Source organism: Emydura macquarii, unplaced genomic scaffold (assembly GCF_026122565.2).
Source record: "Emydura macquarii macquarii isolate MOO-44397 ecotype Brisbane River unplaced genomic scaffold, CSIRO-AGI_Emac_v2 contig_3287, whole genome shotgun sequence".
NCBI lineage: Eukaryota > Metazoa > Chordata > Testudines > Chelidae > Emydura > Emydura macquarii.
The window spans coordinates 3,290,380-3,310,456 of record NW_027133424.1 but is presented as its reverse complement, the minus strand read 5'-3'; the positions used below and the strand labels follow the sequence as shown (position 1 = coordinate 3,310,456).

The window sequence follows — 20,077 nt, the reverse complement described above, 5'->3', positions numbered from 1 at the left end:
CAGTGGCAGGACTTTTGCCAGGAAAACTTCCTAGTGTAGATAAGGCCTCAGTGGCACAGTCAGTCCTTGCACTGCAATGGCTGGAAAGCAGTTATGCGTTGCCCCTTATTTGAGCTGGATTGTAAGGTGCTTTTGTCTCCTGTCCCTATTTCTGCAGTGAGAGCACAGTGGCTCCCCTGCTTTTCAGATCCTATAATCACACACGCAGGTGGCCAAGGGTTGACCTTTGGAAATTAAAATGGGCTGGCTGGCTGCCTATTGTGTCCTAGAAACTTTTAGCAGTTGCTGCCTAGGACTGTGCCTGCTGGAGGTGAGGAGTGGAGAAAGAAAAAGTGAGGGATTGGTCCTGGACAATGAAAACCATCATTAAACTTGTAGAAAAGTTCAATAATAAAGACGTATGACTAGTAAAAGATCTGGGAAACTTACAAGTGGTCAAAAGATTCCAGAGCAGGGTCAGGCAAGAATAATTAAACATTGGATTTAATTAGGGTCCTGTCTGAAATTAGTATAGCTAGGGCAAAGCTCCCCAGTGGCTGGGGTTACAGAGACATTTCTCCCCCATGATAGGAGTACTGCTCAGTTGTCCAAGTGCAGAGTGGGTTTTTTATGCCTTCCTGTGAAATGTGTGGTATGTAGATGATTGCCAGCAATGGGATACTTGAGTAAATGGACTGTTGTTCTGTACATTTTTCTTTTTCATTATTTTTTGCAAGGATTTAAATGTTATATTGTTTTAGCAATACAAGATGATATTGGTCTGTTCTGGTATGGCAATTCCTATACCAGAAAGATATTGACAAATTGGATCGAGTACAGAGAAGAGCCACAAAAATGATGAAGGGGCCAGAGGGATTTACTGATGAGGTACATTTGAATGATCTAAGTATGTATCACTTGGCTAAGGGATAAGGCACCAAGACTGAGTGCACATATCAGAAGGGCTTGAACAACATGGAGGGAGAAGAATTGTTTAGGGTGGCACAAGGGAGAATAGCAAAGGGGGAGGGGCGGGTGAAATTGAGGAATGGCAACTTTCAACTAAGAAAGGAAAAGCTTCCTGATGGTGTGATCTGTTAGACTGGCATAATCTCCCAATTTAAGTGAAGGAAGCACCACTACTGTAGACATTTAAACCTGTTCTGGGCAAAGCACTAGGGAATATGCTGTAGGAAACAGTGCTGCATAGGGAAAGGGCTGGATAATTAAGGCCCTGATTCAGCAAAACATTGAAATCATGCTGAAATCAATGAGAATTCAGCACCTGCGGAAAGTGGAGTGTTCTGCTGAATAGGGATGGATTTAAGCATGTGCTTAAGTGTGTTGCTGAAGTGGGGCCTAAATGAGTCAAATCCTGATTTCAGCAAATGACGTAAGCATGTGCTTAACTTTCAGCACGTGCTTAAACCCCTGGGGCAAGCATAAGTTTAAGGGCTCTCCAGAATAGAGGCCTTAATGTCACTTCTCTGATTCTAAGCTCAGACGAACGGTGCTGTATGTGCAGAGCTGTGTGTTGTTCAGTATTAATGATTATTTGCAGTCCTAATAAAAAAGCTGCCAAACATCCATCCAAATTTCCTTGCATGGGGTATTGTCGCTCTCTTCTTTATTACCCTTCCTTCCACTTCCCCTGGCCCCCACTGCACTTTATCAGTAGACAGTGTGGGTGTGAACACAGTTCCCAGTCAGGATTTTAATCTGAACTTCCTTTAGTCAAGGGGAAAAGCCGCAGAGTTAACAGCACACCCTTTCGTATGTGAGCACTTGCTCCTCTGGGGCTGCCCTTCAGGTGTGCGGTACAGTAACTGTCTTGTGCATGTGTTTCCCAGGAAGTTATTGAAGATCCACTGTCTTGAAAGCGGAATGTGGGAGGAAGGCAGCTGTGTTCCAGTGCTGTGTGAGCCACCCCCTCCTGTCTTCGAGGGGATGTACAACTGCACCAGTGGCTTCGAGCTGGACACCCAGTGTGTACTCAGCTGCAACCCACAGAGCAAAAGGGTAAGAATAACGTCTTTAAGGGGAAATGCAAGAGCACAACAAGCCAGCTAGAGGACACCCTGGCAACCTTGTTTGGGTATGGCTATGGCCTGGCCTGAAAGCAGTGTGACTGGCTAATTAGATGAGTTGCAAAGGATATTCCATGCAGTTGTTCTGACTTTATTTGCTGAACTACAAATTCGTGGTATACTTGGTGCAATCAGCATCTAGGGTGGGATTTCCTAGGGAGCCCGCCAGAGAAGTTTGCACGGGAGTCTTGCAGGTGGATGGAGGAATCTTTCTCTCTCTGTCAGGTCAGTAGAAAGTAGGCCCTCAGTATTGTGAACACTTAGCCATGTGCAACTCATGTGTGTTAAAGTTAAGCACGTGTGCTTAGTGCGTGATTGGGGCCAAAGTAAAGGAGAACCTGAAACAGGTCCTGATTGAGCAAAGCACTGAAGCGTGAATGGAATTTAAGCATGTGCTTAACTTTAAGCACATGCTTAAGGGCTTTGGATTTCCGTGCTCTGCTACAGCTGTGCATCTCCCACAATGCTCTGCTAGTGACCCATCTTGGCCAACATCAAATCCATCTTCGGTAAAAGGGGGACATGAACCAAGACAACGCTATAGCAAAGCTGAAGGTGAGCAATATTTCATGACTTATCCAGCTGTTTAGCACAAGAGCTATAGGATCCAAACCTCAGTCTTCTCCTTGCTACGTTGCTGTATTTTATGGAAGTGTTGTGGGCATGCGTACACAAACCATGCGGGCTGACTGGGTTAAGAACACTAAAATGGGGCAGCTTGGCTCTTGGTGTAGGAGATTGGGACACAAGTTTGTGTCCTAATTTTGTTCTTCCAAACTATTCCATTCCAAACAGAGCCCCATGCATTACCCGGCCCTAGACAACAAGACCTGCAAGCTTCTTGAGTTATTCTGTATAAAATAATTCAACAAGCTCAACTTCAACTCAACAGGTATTTTACAAACAAATTTTAGGCCTCTCTTCTGTTCACTAAATATCTGCAAAGCTGTCCTAATTTATTTAAAGTTAGTTCATTATTTGCAATGCTTCAACAAATAGTTTTGCAAAGAATTTTTTCCCTATATTTATATGCACGCTGGTCATTGAGCATTTCCTAGTTGTTATTGGTGCCTAATGACTGAATGTCCCTAACAAACACTGTATTATTCTGTCCCTTACTTGGATGACTAAGCATTTGGGCTAGTCTATATTTCAGAGCACATTATGGAACCTTTTCAGGGTCCACACGGCGAGTTAGTGTGTGGCAAGCTGGTGTGCTGTAGATCCGTATTCTGGCTTGCCACGTGCTAACTCGCCATGTAGACAGGCCCTCAATAAACAAGAGGAACCGATATTGTCTGTTGACATTCAGAATTGTTTGTTGTATCTGACACACAGCTAACGGAGAGCCTTTCAGAATGGGTGTGAGTGCATTTCCATCTCAGAGCCCCATACATGTTTATTTGCGCTGGTATTTGCAATGTTCTTGCAAGTGAAAACTTACTGACTCAAATGTTCATGAAGAAGTAGAAGTATTTAGCTGCTTGCTGTCCTTTCATCTGTGGGCCAGGTGACCTGCAGGCTATCACCTGATCCCTGGCCTCAAAGCTGTCCCTGGGAGATGACTAGGCTCAGGTGGGGGCTAAGGCCTGCTCCCCTTGGAGTGCCAGCCAGCTTTGTGACAGCAGGATGCAAGTGTAACATTGGCAGCAGCTCTGCAGATTCTGTGTTATGTCCTGTGTTTTGTTTTGGTATATTTGGGTTTTGCGCTTAGTCTGTAAGCACCTGGATCTTTTCTCTCCTGTCCCGCTGAAGAAAATCTCAGTATGTTGGCAGTGCCTTTGTGATGCAACAGTTTTCATGGGCTCTCATAGACTTTAAGACTCAAAGGGACTGTCATGATCCTCCAGGCTGACATCACAGGACACAGAATCTCACCCACCCACTCCTGCAAGAGGCCCAAGACCTCTGGCTGAGTTACTGTGAGGCCCAATAAAAGAAATCAAACCCATCATCTGGGAGGCAGCTAACTGGTCACAAGTGGAGCTAAGCTCACTCTCTCAAGAGGGCCAGCCCGCCCCGTGACAGTCACGCGCTTGTGTAATATTTATGTAAGAAAATAATTTGTGCTTTCAACAGTTCTCTTTGCCTTTTAAATGAAAGGTTAATAACCTTTAAATGAAAAGGTTACAAGCCCTGAAAAGTCCCTTTGAAGCATGCTCTGGGAGCATTTGCTAATGTTTTAGCAGAACTTAGCAAAACGGTGACTGATTTGTGACATAGCTGCCCATAGTCTCTGGCCAGGGGCTTGCTCAGGGAGAAGGACTTCTCACTTAGCAGCTGCTGCTGGGGCAATTTGCATAGGGACTATTGCAACTGTCTCTTCAAAATACACGTGGTGAATTTCCTCTGACGAGCTCAATTGCAGAGTGGAACAGATCGCTTAATAAACATTAAGTATGGGTCACCATAGATTGGATTTCCCATTTCACCATAATTTATAAAAGGCTGCATCCTGCTCTCACTACAGTCCATGGGGAATGTTGCCTTTGATGTCAGTGGGAGAAGGGTCATCCTAAACTTCATTTTCTGAAATTGATGTAAGCAGGGGGGGAAGGATAACATGATTTAAATGGGCTCCAGTGCGAGGTAGGTTTTACTTTCAAGTATGGCCATGGGCAAGGGGAATAGAGACATTGCTTGTGGCAAAACCCATTGTGGAACCTTTTGCACTGGCTGTACTGTGTGGTAATGTGGATTCCTCTCTCTTTGATATTCTAGGTTCCGATTCTTTGCACTAAAGAAGGCTTATGGACAGAGGAGTTTAAATTGTGTGAGAACTTGCAAGGCAATTGTCCACCTCCCCCAGAGCTGAATTTAGTGGAGTACAAGTGTGAACAGGGTTATGGCATTGGTAAGGGCAAAAAAGGATGTTGATTTCTGATCCAAACCCCCTTCTCTTGGAACAGGCTGTGTGTTGAGTCAGCAGGGTCTAGGTCACATTGACTCTTTTGTTACACCAGTAATATTTAAATTTAAATTTATGACAAAGTTCCATTTTCTATTTAGTCTTCTGTCTGCACATAAAGCCAGTTGGGAGCTTTATGGATGTACATAACATCTGGCCATGTTATCAATAGAGCTTTAATGCTAATGCTGGTTTAGTAGTAGGGATCTGTAGTTTCTCGAGAAGGAATAGGTCAGCGAGGCACAACGCAGCTGTTTTCAGTCTTCTTCCACCCTTTGCAGTTGTTTTTACTGTAGGTGGCTGTGGTGGTGACGGTGGTAATTCCTAGAGTGAAGATCTGAGTTACAGCCACGTGAAACTGGGCATTTTTGCATTGCATGGGTCCAGGCAAACTGTTTCTTTGGTCTCACTCCACTTGGGTTCATATCCCTCCCGCTTTAAAGCAACACTCAATCATAGCTGCTACATTTCACTTGGCTTCATGTCTAAATTGAGTGTTAAAGCAAAACTCACATAGTTTTCAAGTGAAAAACTGTAAATCACCCAGGATTGAGCAAAACTGGTCCCAGGCTTGTGAAAAAGGCCTTTTAAGTTTAGCAAAACTTCTGACCAGCCTGGTATGAGTTTGGGGCTTGTGATGAAACTCATCTATTTCCCCATGGTTGCAGGGTCCATTATGCACATTTTGCTCAGCTCTAATTTGATTTTTTTTTTAAATTCTTTATTAATTTTAAGAAATAAAAAGATTAAGGACTAGATCTACAAAAGAATTGCCACTTTAGGCTCCTCCTCAAAGACCCTACTCAGTTGTCAACTAACCTTGTAGGCTCCTGAAGTTCCTAGGCGGCACCTAAGTTTCCAGCGAGGAGGTCCCCTCGGTGCCTACGTGTCTGCCAGCAGGCGTGCTCACAGTCCCTTACATCATGATGTCACTGAGCTGCTGGGCACCTCAACCTCAGGGGGATCCTCAAAGCAGACATCTCCCCTCCATTTCACCTGGGAGGCCAGTCCTGTTGGTGTGCTCACAGGCAGCCTCTCAGCATACCTGCCGGCTCAATCCCCACCCCAAAAAAACCCCCAATGGTGGCAGTTGTGTCCCCTCTTTACCTTACAGCCCTCATTCTAATCCTCAGTCTGCTGGATTCAGATCACGGACATGAACCTCCCAGGTGAGTGCCCAAACCACTGGGATATAGGGTTCTCTGGGGTGGGTCTTGTCGGTTGAAGCTGTTCCACTTTGCATGGAGTATTTTCAGTAGTCATTGGAACCTGGCTCTCTCAGGTGAGTGCCCGAATTGCTGGGCTGTCGAGTCAGTCTCGCTCTCTCTGACCTGATGACTGCTGAAAGTATTTCCTACAAAGTGGAACAGTTTCCACAGGAAAGAGAGAGAGGACCACGCTGTAGCCTAGTGGTCTGGGAACTCCCCTGGGCGGTGCAGACCTGGCTTCAAGTCCCAGCCCCAAATCCAGCAGTGGTGGGGGATTTGACCCCAGCTCTCCCACAGCCTGGGTGAGTGCTCTAATCACTGGGCCATAGAGCAACATTTCCCCACCGCTATGCCACGGCGCACTGCTGTGCCTTCAGGCCCAAACAGGTGTGCTGCGGAATTGTTTTGAAAAAGTACATATGAGAACAGAGGGGGTGGGAGCCACTTTGTGATTGGCCGTCTGCCTCACTGCTGCACCTCCCACAGGGGCGGAGTAACCAATCAGAGTTCAGTCTCCCTCTCTTCCCTCCTCCCCTCCTGTGTGAACAATGGGTTGGCCCTTCTGCCCCCCTGCTTCCCTTCTGCAGCTGCTGCAGCGCTGGGCAGAAGAGGTCGCTGGAGCTTGAGGTGTGCAGCAGCAGAGAGCCTGTTGGGAACCACCGCTATGGAGTGTACGGCAGCTGCCACTTCCATTGTGTTTTGCAAGACTGGACTGACCTGGCCAAGGGGCCTAACTGAATCCCAAGTGGAGATAGGTGCCTGCCTCCAGTCGAGAGGTGATCTCCTAACTCCCTCTGAACAGCAGGTCTTAGGCCACATGCCCCTCCTTACCTCCTCCAACTGGCTATCTTCAGTGGCTTCCTGCTCAGCTTGGCTTTTGAGGACCCCGTCTTAGGTGCTAAACTCGCCCCGTGCATTGCAATAGGGAGACTGAGCTCCTGACTCGGGGCTGGAGATTCCGCCAGGTGGAGGGGCCTAAATGTAGAGCCTTGCAGAACTGAGCCGAAGTCTGTGGCTCTAGCCCGGACAGTCCAAACACGCCGAGAGATTGCCTGAATGTATTAAAACATGTTAGAGAGGCAGCTCTGTCTAGTGGAGGACACGTTGGACTGATGCTCAGAATATCTGGGTTCTAGTCCCACCTCTGCCACAGACAGGTTGTGTGACCATGTACAAATGACTGCACCTCTCTGTGCCTCAGTTTCTCCTCCCAACTGACTGGTCTCGTCTATTTCGATTGTAAGCTCTCCAGCATAAGGCTGGTCTCTTACTAGGTGTTTATACAAAGCTCAGTACTATGGGGCCCTGATCTCACCTGGGTCCTGTATTGTCATCATCATAATAGTTGTTAGTTGATGTAATAACTGCACAGAGGAGAACCAAAGCAATCACAGCAAAACAAACTAAATAACGCTAATATCCTCACTCCCCCTCTCCCCCCAAAAAAAAAACAAAAACAAAAAACAAATACCCACTCCAGCCTTCAGAAACAACACATAGACCAGACAAGCTGAGCCATCTCAAAGCTTCACTGGTTTGGAATGCCCCCCACCCCCGAACTGTATACATAAGAGCGAACTGTGGCTATCAGTGCGGGAGATCAAGACATGCATTACCCAGCTGTGGCATCATGAAGTGGACATTTGTCTCAACATTCATACGGCAATGAAAGCTGCTTCCTTAACCCCCAAGCATCACAGTAAAGATCCCTATGGGATTGTCCCATGTACAGTTCAGTGCCTTCAAAGGATCGTTCATCTTGTATCTGTACCTTTTTTACCTATGTAGCGATCTTCATACTAGTTTTTTATATTAGGCTGAGATTGGGGTGTTTGTTTTTTTTTCCATTCTAATTAACCTTTTAGCTGCAAGATTATTAATCTTTTAGCCTTTACCTTTTAGGAGCCAGGCCTTATTGTACTGATGTAGGACCATAAGTAGAGCCCTGCAAATTTGCAGATATCTGCTTTATATCTGTGGACCATGTTTGCAGGTCACAGATGCATATGGATCCAAATTTTATATCTAGAGCCCTGCAAATCTGCGGGTATCTGCTTTATATCTGTGGATATGGATGTCTGTGGACCATGTTTGCAGATTGTGGATGGATGCGGATCCAAATTTTGTATCTGTGCAGGTCTCTAACAGTAAGTCAGTAGTTATGGCCCACTTGCATGCCATCCTGAGATCCTGATTAAATACCCCGTTAATTGTGGAGAACGCTGTGCTGTTCTGTACTTGGTTGTCCTTTCTGCAGTTCCCAGGAGGCTGGAAGACATAAGCTGTGGACAGATCTCTAGTTCCAGAATTTTCAAGCAAAGATCTGCACTGCAGGATCTGATGTGTGGGGATGTTTTTCAGAAAGTCAAAATGTTACAGGTTATATAGTCAGTTGCATAACCAATAGATTGTATTCCCTTAGGGCCAAATCCCAGTTCCACTAAAGTCAATGGGAATTTTGCCTCTAACAGCATTAGGATCATGATTTGGCTTGTTGAAAAACAGTGGCAGAATCACTGTAAGATCATTGCTAGATAGTCGTGTTTTCATGGGTTTGTCCCATGTCCTGCCAGCTGAGTTTGCAGGACAATACAGAGTCATCATCAGTGCACAAGAGTCGCTTCATGGCTTTCCTAGATGCTTCCTTCTGCATAGCATTGGACTTTGTTTTTTTCTGTTTTTTCAGTTCACTTCTGGGGTGGGCAGCATGAGAATTAGCTGTGTGAAGACCAAAATTCTCCCTTGATTGCTTAGAATTTTGGAAGGGAATTCTAGCCCAATCTCCAGAACTGGAAAATAGAAGATCTCTCTTGGGTCTGCCTCAATCACACTGTAGGGCTTAACACTGGTGTAACCCCGTTTCCCCCTAGAGCATAGGTCCCTTGTTACCAAAGAAAGCGCTATAGAGAGTGCAGCTATGACCCACTGATGAGTCTCCAATCCTGTGTCTCTTCTACACCAGGAGCAGTGTGCATCCCTTCCTGCATAATCCCCCCCAGTGACCCAGTAATGCTGCCTGAAAACGTTACTGCTGACATTATGGACCACCGTTTGGAACCTACCAGAGTCCAGGTAAAGGGGGCAGGGAGTGTGTCGCTGATTAAGATACACTGAGGCCGAATGGCTCCTGAGATGGGAAGGGATCATTCTGATTCCATTGTAGCTGGCTCCTGGAACACATTCTGGGGGGCCAAGGTGAGGCTTAGGTTAATTACAGAGTGGCAACACCGTTCCTCCCAGCCCCCACCTCCTGTGGCGTTAGAGTACAGAGTGGCAGGCCTGGGGAAGAAGGAAGAGAGAGATTGGGGAGGAGAGGAAGCCTGGGAGAGACATAGATGTATTAGGCTCTCTGGAGACACCCCAGACTTCATTCAGAGAACTGCGAGCAAGTTGGAGGAGCCTCTCCCGCTACCAGCCGCGAGCCAGCTCTGCCTACAGAGCAGAGGGAAGGGAGTTCCACCTTAAAACATCCAGACAATCGGACGTGACCGCAGCACTGGGGATTTAAAGGCCCTGTGCTTCTGCAGGCCAACCCTGCCCTTCCCTGGGAGCTGTCGGGGCCTCAGCACCTCTGACAATCAAGCCACCTATTTACATGCCAGCATATGGAGCTAGGTGCTTCCTCTTGGCCACCTGTTGCGGAACAGCTGTAGTGTACCATAGGCAGGGCTGGGAGTGCTGTCTGTAGTTAACTCCCCCCAACACTTCCCATTATAAAACCCTCTTTTCAGTTGTTAATACCTTTGCCAACCTTTAATCATTCAGGGTGAAATTTTCCCACGCTTGGGTGTCTGCCTTAGGCCAATGGTTTTGGAAAGTTTGAGCACAAATGGCTCAGCTATTTCCGAGAACAAGATTAGGGGGGGAAATACATTGTTTTGCCCATTTAAAAAAAACCTCTTACGTCTATTTCCTTGAGGCACTCTCTCACTCCCACGCTGTGGGGCAGATGCTTGACGTTGGGCAGGGCGTGGCCTTTGTGTCACCGATGCGCCTTGTGCCATCTGTGTGGAAATCCACCCAATTTGTCCCACTTATAAGCCCTTGAAAAGGCTCCGTTTGTCCTTGCTCTGTGGAAACTTGTTACACTTTGGCAGCTAAATACTCCAAAGATTCTGTCTGTGCTGACCACGTTTCAGCCCAGGGAGGCAGGGATTTTTCCTGCAATTGCTGCTCCCTGTTGCTTCTATCTAGAGTGGGGCCAGGCATCCGAACTGAGACCAGAGAGCTTGTTTCTCCTATGCTCTCAATGACTCTCTGCCTGGCACCCAGGCAGCCTGGAGGAGGAGGAGGTACCTCCTGACTGAAATGCAAGGGGAAGACAAGAGCTGGACAGGGTGTGAGGAAGGAGTGGTGTGGTGGAAGGAACAGATTGGAATAAGGAACATGGGAGGGGAACTGGAACGGGGACACGGGAGTGTGGGAGTGTGAGACAGAGGGGGTGCAAGGTAAGAGTGAGATCGGATGAGGAGCTGGAGAATTGTCATGGGAGGAGACTGGGATTGGTTGTGCAGACAGCCCAGGCGGGAAGACGGGGACTCAGATGGGGAGCCTGGAGGGGGAGACTAGCACTGGCTTGACAAGGAGACTGGAAATGGGATGAAGAGTTGGTGGGGTGGGGTGGAGGAGGAGGAGAGACAGGATGGGTACAGGGACAGGCTGGAGGGTACAATGACAGAATAGGTCAGGCTTGAGGGGAACAGGGCCACTAGAGCACACTCCCCTCTAGAACCTGGAGTAGAACCCAAGAGCCCAGAGCCTCAGCATTCCCCTGCTGTCAGCAAATAGCTGTGAAAACCGTGGCCAAAGTGTGTCCCTCTAGTGGCTGGTTCACAAAGAGGACAATAACCTACTACTGCTATCAGTCTGGTATCTCTCTTCCCCTTGGTACCTCATCCCAGTATCTCCTGATGTGCAAACTGGAAAGCCAGAAATTCCATCAAGGGGAATCACATTGACACCACATGGGTCATCAGCAGGAGCCTTTAGATCCACCACCAAGACCTCTGCATTTGAGCTATAGTGATGAGCTCCAGGAGAAAAGCCCTTGAGGAAATGAATAATTCTGTCTTCAGAGCAGCCCTTGAATCAGGAGTAAATACGGCCTGGGGCCACCCTTTGTACCAGGAGAAAATAAAATATTGGCTAGCTGTTCATTCAGTGCATGCTGTCCATCCTGTGCACTGAGTGAGGCGGGGGTGCCTTGGAAAAAATGGTACATGAGCATGGAATCAAAGAGTTTGTCATACAGCATATGCAGGAGGGGTCCAAATCAGGATTGCATAGACAACCCTCATTCTGTCATTTCCTAACTTGTGAGTGCTTGAGTTTGTGATTTTAATAATGTTCTTTTAACGGTTTTTGTGTGTAATAGAATATGCAGTACAAATACACATAGACGAGAAAGTGTCCATCGACTGCTTTGGGCTCTCGGGGAATGGAAGGTGCTGCAGAAAGCCAGGAGAAGATTTAGGATCATGAATCCCACTGATTTTTCAATAGGACTTGTGCTTCTAAATCCCTTAGGTGCATTTGGAAAGTCTCCCCCCGTGGGGCACTGTCATTAGCAAATGCACTAAACAGGGTAGATATAGGAGCTGCAGCCACACCGATCTGGCCCTGCAGACTCACTAGCAGCTCAGACTAAACTTCAGCCAGGAGTCTCAGGGCGCTCTCACCTATTGACAACGCCTGCTTCGGGAACCCATTGCAGACTGTTTCCAATGCCTCATGGCAGTGAAACATGGAGTCTCTCTCCTTCCCTCTCCTTATTCGCTTTCCAGCAGAAATAATCTGAAGTATTTGAGCCTAACATGCAGAAGCAGCTCCGCCAGGGGTAATATTTCTTAAAATAAAAATGAAATGCCTTGGAGGGGGTGGAATAGAAGCAAATAATATTATTAGGAGCCAGTGTTCTCATCCAACCGCCTTCCTTCCCTCCTGGGAGCCCATCGGAGGCCCAGGGTTACCAGAACTTCATGCCTGTGGATACTACCGTGCGTCAGTTTGAATCAGACTCGCTGCAAATCACCAGCCTGGGAAAGGCCCAGTCGGGGGCTGGGGGAGGCCTGTGGCATGTGGGATCGTTAGCTGGCTCTTGGAAGGAGGCCTCGGGTTTGAAGGCTCTGTGGGATGCTGGCTTTTGGCTTTCCTTCCGCCAGCACCATCGCCTCTCGAGAATGCGGGGGGGGGGGAAGGCGTTATTTTAAGAAAATGTCATTCCCTTTGCCAGGACCTGTCACTGGAACATATTGTTTTATTCCCTCCCGTAGCCTCTGCTTCCTCCTCCCTCCCTGCTGATAAATAAGCATTTCTTTCTTCTCTCCAAGCATGCTTTTCTCCATGGTGTTGGCTATTGGTCAGGCACCTCCACAGCCAGAGCTGCCATTCCAGCAGAGAAGGAAAGGGTGGGGTTGGGGCTTAGAGCTAGACAGGTGAAATCACTAGGGTCAAGTTCCAGTTCTGACTCTGCCACTGACTCGTGTCGTCCCTTGGGCAAGTCACTCCATCCCTCCGCCCTAATATCCTGATCTGGCCTATGGGGGTGGTAATACTGCCTCCATTCAGGAATTCGGAGGCCGTGAGTGGGATGTGATGACCTAGAGATGGACTCTGCCCTGGTGACTGAAAAGGCTGGAGTTTGGTGGGGGGGAGAAGAGGGGGGAGCACAGTCAGAAAAAAGTCAGGCAATGAGTGAGAGACTAAGAAAAACTATTGGGGGGGGGGGGCAGATTAAACATCTAACTGGTGAACCAGCCGAGCATCCCAAGACTCCTTGGTGATGGAAGGAATCCCGCGTCTCTAGGCTGTTCCTCTCGAGGAGCAGACCTGAGTGTGACAAGCCAGCACATTGAGCCGCCACATCCCTTGACTCCACCACTTCTCTGTCACTCTGGAGAGTTTAATTCCTTTGTATTCCTTAATCATTTATGTCACAAGGTTCAAAGAGGCCGAGTATAAGTGCCTGCTCTCTTCACACCCGTCAGCACGAGTGCTTCCATAGGCTTGGAAAGAAGTGCCCCATCCATACCTTCTCAGCTGGATGGAGTTTGGCTGTGACACAGGCTCTGATGGGTGGGGACAGAGGAGAATTCTTGGCAGATGGCAGAACCTGACCAGCCTGCTGGCGATGCAGAGAGAGGGGTGGTATAATAATTCTGACAGGCCCCTAGAGCACCTTTGCCCAGTTCCTGACTCACCTTACAGCTGTTTTCTCCTTCTTCCTTTTTCTCCATAGAACATCGTATGCACTGGCAGGTTGCAATGGCATCCAGACCCAGCTGTCATTCACTGCATCCAGTCATGTGAGGTAAGCCCCCTTGCATGAACAGCACTTTGGGCTGGAGTTTCAGACTGGAGTTCAGTCCATCATGAGGGTGGGGCTAGTTAGCCTTGGTAAGGGTTCAGATGGTCCACGGCAGGGTTTTCTGTCTTAGCAAAGATGCCAGGGTGAGTGTTCTTCATAAGCAAAGGAAAAGCCTATGCACCAGTTTGGTAAAGTGGCAATGACAAGTCTGAATTTTCAAAACACCTTCTCCTACTAGGACATTTGCCCTGGTAGGCGAAGCCCAAAAGGTTTGAATAAGTGCCCAGCCTGAGTGATTGCAACTCTCTGGATGACGGGAGGTCGAAAGTTTGGTCTTGAAATCTGGTGAACACAGGCTTCCTTGTGTGATTTCTGGCACTATGGACCCAGACAAGCAACAAGAAGTGTGAAATGAAAAATAGTTAGAGCTGGGACACACACCACAGAGTTGGAAGGGAGACTGGAACGTCCTCACAGCTTGAGGGTGTAGGGATGAATTTATTCAAACTTCTTGGAAGTTCAGGTTCTGGGAGAAGGCTCCTGTCAGTTCTTTTATGCGGTCTTTTATCTCCTGTATCCATAAGACAAGCTGGGCAGGAATTTAATTGTACAGGCTACAGTGCAAAGCTAATGCAAATGGTGAAACAAGCGAGTGATGAGCTCAGAGGTAAAGAATGAGAGAGTATCTGTGTCTCGAACATCTGTGAATGGCAAGTTCCACAGAGAAGGGGCTGAATGGCTCAATCAATCACGAGTCGAGAATGACATAGACCTGTGAGCGCGAGACAGGTTGTCTCATTGGAGGCAGCTTGGGTTTGGGAGCAACTTTATATCGTTTTGTCATGTTGTATGGTGCTCCGTGTGCGTCTCCTGATTGAATATAGTGTCTCCATTTACTGCCTTTATTACGACAGGTGAGTTTTGAGGAGAAACTTTAAAATACAGGGACTGTCACTGCTAGGTCATCCTCCATGGCCAGCCCCGGTTATTAGTAAGTGGATGTCGTTACCATCTCATGGCTGTTTGGTGGTCTGTGTGGAATGAGTTCGCTGGTTTCATCCCATCTTCCTGGGAGCCCCTAACTAGTTCCTGTTGATGGCAGTTTCAGCAGTGAAGTAAAGGCCTGAATGCTTGTAAAATACCTTCGTCCCCTTCCAGGTCAGGAAGAAGGCCTGTGGCAGGGCTGTGTGAGAACAGCTCGCATAGCTCTGCTCTCTTCCCTGGATAAGTTGGCACATTACACAATCAGGGCTTTAAGTTAAAGGGAGTGATTCCTCCAGCTGAGCCCAGTGAAGCACTATAAATAAGGATATCAGTCTGTCAGAAGGTCACGGATTTTGTGACTTTCCAGGACTTCTGTGACTTCTTCTGGGGCAGGGCTAGAGCAGCGACTGGCCAGCCCCAAGGCCACTGAACAGCTGACAGGCAGCCAGCCTGGGACCCCGGACTGCTGATCAGGGGTCAGCGCCGGGGCCAGCTGAAGCAGGGCCCCTGGCCTGCTGGAGCAGTGGCTGGGGTTGGGTCAGCCCCTGCCACAGGAGCAGCAGCAGGGCTGGACCAGCTGCGAGCCCTGGCAGATCTGTTTGTCCCTCCCTCCTCCCCCCAAGGCATTTTTAGTAAAAGTCGGGCAGGCTGCGGGCTTCCGTGAATTTTTGTTTATTGCCTGCAACCTGAAATGCCCATGACAGAATCTTAACCTTAACTGTAAGTGTCAAATAAGAATTGGGTAATTATACAGATATCAAGACTGTCCAGAGTTGTCATAACTAAAGATGATAAAAATGGTATGGAAGAGCCATTGAGCCTCATACATCGGGGCTTAAGACGATCTCTGACTAGTAGAGGTCAGGATGCGGGTTTGTTGCACCTTCCTTTGAAACATCTGGTATGGGCTGCTGTCAGAGAGGAGATACTCGGAGAGATGGACATCAGGTGTGATCCAGCCAGGCAGTGCCTATGTTCCTACGAGTTGTTAGTTCTGCAGGGGAAGCGTGACAGGCATCCCCTAAAGGCAAAATTCTGCTGTAAGTTTTACTGTGGTCAGACAGTCCAACAGGGGGCACTGTAGAGCAGCAGCAATTGCCATCCCCAGTGGGACAGTCAGAGAGCACCAGTGTATTTAACAGGCTTCAAGTACAGTAGAAGTATGTTGTGTGCTAAGGCAGCGGTTTAAGAGCCAAGGTGAATAACCATTGGAGCCTGGTGGATCCTCCATCAACGGAAGGCTTTAAATCACGAGCTAGTGTCTTTCTAACACATATCCTGTCGCTGAGAGCTGTTGGGCTTGAAGTAGTAATCAGCGGGGGAGGTTCTCTGGCTGGCATTGTGCAGGAGTTCAGACTAGATGTCCATATTGGTTCCTGCTGGCCTCTAGGATCTGAGAGTCCTCTAAAGCTGTTCAGATAGAGCTGGGCATTCCTCTGAACCCAAGTTTGAGATACAGGCAAACACTGGTCCTTTCTGTGGTGGTTAGAGGGGACTGAGGGACTCCTCCAACCTTTCTCCCTGCCCTCTTTTGAGCTTCCTAAAAGGTAGCTGCTTTTACACGGTATGTAAGAGGTAATCGCTTCACCCAGATAGCTGAGACCATAACAAAAAGGGTAGTTTCATGCCGGCCCGGCTTGGCACCTGCCAGCCAAAGTCAGAGTTTAGCAAGTTTTAGATCATTAGCTCTGCATCTCACCTCAGAGTCGTTTGTTTTGAGCAAGAGCCGTCAGGAGTGGTGCAGGAGCACTGACTGTGGGGCAGCTACAAGCTACTGCAATCCCAGCCTCTGCCAGCAGAGCATTGGATATAAGAGAACATCTAACCACCCCAGTGCCTCTGATAGCGATGGAATTGCTGGCTGTGCAAGAACTCCTGCTGACTCCTGTTGCAGTTTCTTCAAACAGGAGTCACTATTGGGTGGGGTGTAGGAGTGCTGGCCGAGGGCAGGCTCCACGCTGTCCCAGCTCCAGACGGAATAATTTTAGGGAGCTCTAGCTTCCAAGCCTCCAGCTGGAAATATCAAGTCACTTCGTGATGACATTGGAATAATTTACCTTGTCTCCATCATGTGTCTGGCGCTGGAGCAGTCCGACTGTCCCGTCTCTCCCCTCCTTCCTTCTCCATCCATTAATCTGGCTGTCCATCTGACACTCTCTCTGTCTCTTGCCAAATTCCATCCACAGATGGGGACGTCCTGCAAAGAGCGAGAGAGGGATAGAGAGCATTCCAAGCGCTCATCGGGAGTACAATTTAGTGTGGAGTGAGCTCTGCATTTCATAGGCCCACAAATAGCTCATCCTGTGCCATCAGTAGAAAAATAGATGGCAATGAGGGGGAAGGCAGGGGTGCACAGGGGATGCCAGGCAGATAAACACCCAGAGGACAGTGTGATTGGGAAGAGAGATTGGAAAGCCCAGAGCTGCAGAAAGAAGCCACTGGATGAGGCATTTGGGCGCGTTGTGGCAGTGTTTCCTAGGCCATCACGTTACCCTCTTTGCTGGCTAAGGCTCAGCTCCACACCAAGTGAAGGGAGTAGCCCAGGATGGGCATTTCTATCCAGGCAGCCCCCCCAGCAGTCAGGGTGTGGCCCAGGTTGGTTACTGATTCACATCTCCCCTGCCATGCATGCCTACTTCTCACTTTCTGTCACTACCTCTCTGGCTCTTATTCACACTGCACCGTGGGAGTGCTTTAGGCAACTGTTTTGCTGCCCATCTCACTGCTATTCACCACGAGATATCGCCCCATGTGGCACTCAAAACACCGCCCAATCCAGCCAACGCAGTGAAGCAAACATGTCTTGGTTCCATGTAGCAGGGGTGGGGTGGTTTGCAAAAACAAATTGAACGCCTGTTTTGAACGACCAATACTTGACATGAGTACACTGTTTTGGGCTTGAGAACCCATCTACAGCTTGCATTCCTTTCCCTTGCGGCACCTGTCTCCACTTCACCGTTGCCTGCAGACAGCAAGGGGTAGGTGCTTGAGAACTAAGAACAACATGACAGATGGGCAGGCCATCAGCAGATGGCTTCACAGTGGTGCCAAGATATCAACCCAGTTACCAACACGGTCCTAAGAAGAATGCAGATGACAACTGAAATACCTAATGATTCTCCTGTGCAGCGCCATAGAGAATGATGAGCTTTGTTGATGGTCCTCAATGCAATATTCTGTAGATGCAATGGCTGGCTATTATGTGTTTTCCCTGGGTCCCCCTAGCATCTGTGGAATTACTAATAATGAACCAATTGTTCTGATAATCTGATGTTGTGTTCTAGAAGGTCATATGTAAGATTGGGAGGCAGGAATTCCACAATTCCTGTCCTGGGTCTGCCATTGACTCATGGTGTGGCTGTGAGCAACTAATTTACCATTACTCTGACTCAGTGAGCCCATTTGTAAAATGTGGGTAATAATTCCCCCCAACCAACATGGTGTGTGTAGGGATAATGAATCAAGGTTTGTAAAGTGCTTTGAAACTATAAAGCACTGTGTGAATGTGAAGGTCCAAATTCTGTTCTCGGTTATATGGTTGCAACTTCTGATGAAATCCATGGGAGTCACCCTTGCAATGGAGAGCAGAGATCAACTCTGAGTAATGTTGGGTAGATTCTGCCTGCAGATACCTCCACATAACTTCTGCTGAAGACACTGGAAGTTGTGTGCATGGATCTAAGGGCAGAATTTAGCTCCTTATCATAATTGAAGGGGACATCCACTTCCGATACTCATGACACAGACTGTAACCAGGACAAGAATTGGCATCATGTTACAGGCAATTCTCAAAGCAGATGTTTGGAATGTTTTATTGATAACTGGAGTCAGGGGCTCATCATTAATAACTTTATTGGGGAGCTTTTCATTCACAAAGTGTTCTTCACCTCATCCCTACCTGATATGGTGAAAACCAACTGGGTGCTCCTGTTCACCCCCTCCCGTAACACAAGAATGAGGGGATGCTCACCATTTCAGGGCATGTCCACATTGCACTTGGAGGAGTGGTTGCAGCATGTGTAGGCATAGCCCCGCTAGCTTTAATCTAGCTGCCATGGCTAAAAAAATAACTGTGAAGACATGGTGGCACGGGTTGTACAAGGCCACCGAGAACCCTAGATACATATTTGCATTCCTATCCTGCACCAGTGTCCATGGCACTGCATCTTCATTGCTATTTTTAGCTGCGCTAGCTAGATTAAAGGTAGCGTGGGAGTGCCTCCACGGGCCGCAGCCATACCTCCAATTGCAGTGCAGACATACTCTCAGGCAATCCTACAGTAACTGAAGAAATTAAAAAAAAACAAAAAAAACCCACAGCCTTTAGAATTCACTGCTGCAGGATATTATTGAGGAAAATAATCTCAAAGAAAGCACTATACTTATAGAATAATAATAAGAGAGGGTCAGATTTGGATCTGAATCACACCAGTACAAACACAGACTGATTCCTTTGGAGAAAATGGAGTTACTCTAAATTGCACCCGTATAACTGAGGTCTGGATCTGGCCCCAAATCTGCAGTTCAGTGCTAGCTGGGGTACAGTGATAAGGACTATTGATCCTCAAGCTTCTCTGAAACAAATTATCACCAGCTGGAGCCATGAAGACACTTCTCTTGTATGACATCGGATGGCCCGATGGGTTGATTCAGGAGGATTTTGCACCTCACTTTGAATCATCTGGTTCAGGCCACTCTTGGAGACAGGATTGCAGATTTGATGGGCCCTTGGTCTGACCCAGTGTAGCAATTCCTGATTGTAAATTAGCACTTAACAAAGGCAGTTCTGTAGTCAAATCTGTTCGGGCATGTGATGACTCACTCCCTCTGTGCGGATGGCCAACAGGAGCTCCGCGTTGTTGCATTTCAGCCGACACCTCTTGCTGTGCTCTTTCTAGGAAAAGGAGGAAATTGGACATTCTTTATTTGACTTGTTCTTGTAACAGCTTTAAGTCTCTACCCTTGGATTCCCCAAGTCTTGGATGCTGCGTCTTGGGGACTCCTTAACACTCCATGCCCTTCCCCATCCCGCAGCTCTGTTCTGAAAGCCGTTCTCATGCCAGGTGATGGCCTGTGATGACTAACTGAAGGGTCATACGATCACCACCCTTCATAACATGGCATAGTGAGACGTGGTGTCACCTTTAGCCCATATTTTAAGTCAGCTGTTGAGATGAAGCTATTGATCCATCTCTGAAACCAGGACTTTGCTTCCAGAAATCTGCAACAGATACTGGCAAAGGGGCACTGAAGGTTTGGGGGAGGGGGGAGGAGGAGTTTGGAGGGATGGGGAATGGAGTGTTTGTGCAATTAACAGCCGCATTGTGTGTGCGTGAATGAGTGATATGTATCTATGCATGTACACACACGTGAGTGTAATTTCTCTGAGGTTAGTAGTAGATACTAGCAATATTTCAGTCCCTAATTCAGTCCATCTGGGGCTACATTCCACAAATTCTCTCTCTCTAATCCTGGCCCTGCTTTCATCCTCTCTCCCATCTCTCTCTCCTGCTTGTTTTATACATACTCCAGACCCAGGCCTTAGGTGGCCAGCTCGTGACTCCTGCTCACTGCACAGTAACTGGTGAAGCACTGGCTTCTTGCA

General features: G+C 47.9%; 1 protein-coding gene across 1 annotated transcript in view; it reads left to right on the top strand.

The window, feature by feature from the left end:
- The window catches only part of PAPPA2 (pappalysin 2), a 165,108-nt gene that overhangs the window by 120,079 nt on the left and 24,952 nt on the right, over positions 1-20,077 (top strand). The window contains exons 17-20 of the mRNA XM_067532408.1: positions 1,830-1,998; positions 4,788-4,920; positions 9,145-9,254; positions 13,420-13,491. Of these exons, the coding sequence (XP_067388509.1) occupies positions 1,830-1,998; positions 4,788-4,920; positions 9,145-9,254; positions 13,420-13,491 (484 nt within the window). The remainder of the gene's footprint in view (positions 1-1,829; positions 1,999-4,787; positions 4,921-9,144; positions 9,255-13,419; positions 13,492-20,077) is intronic.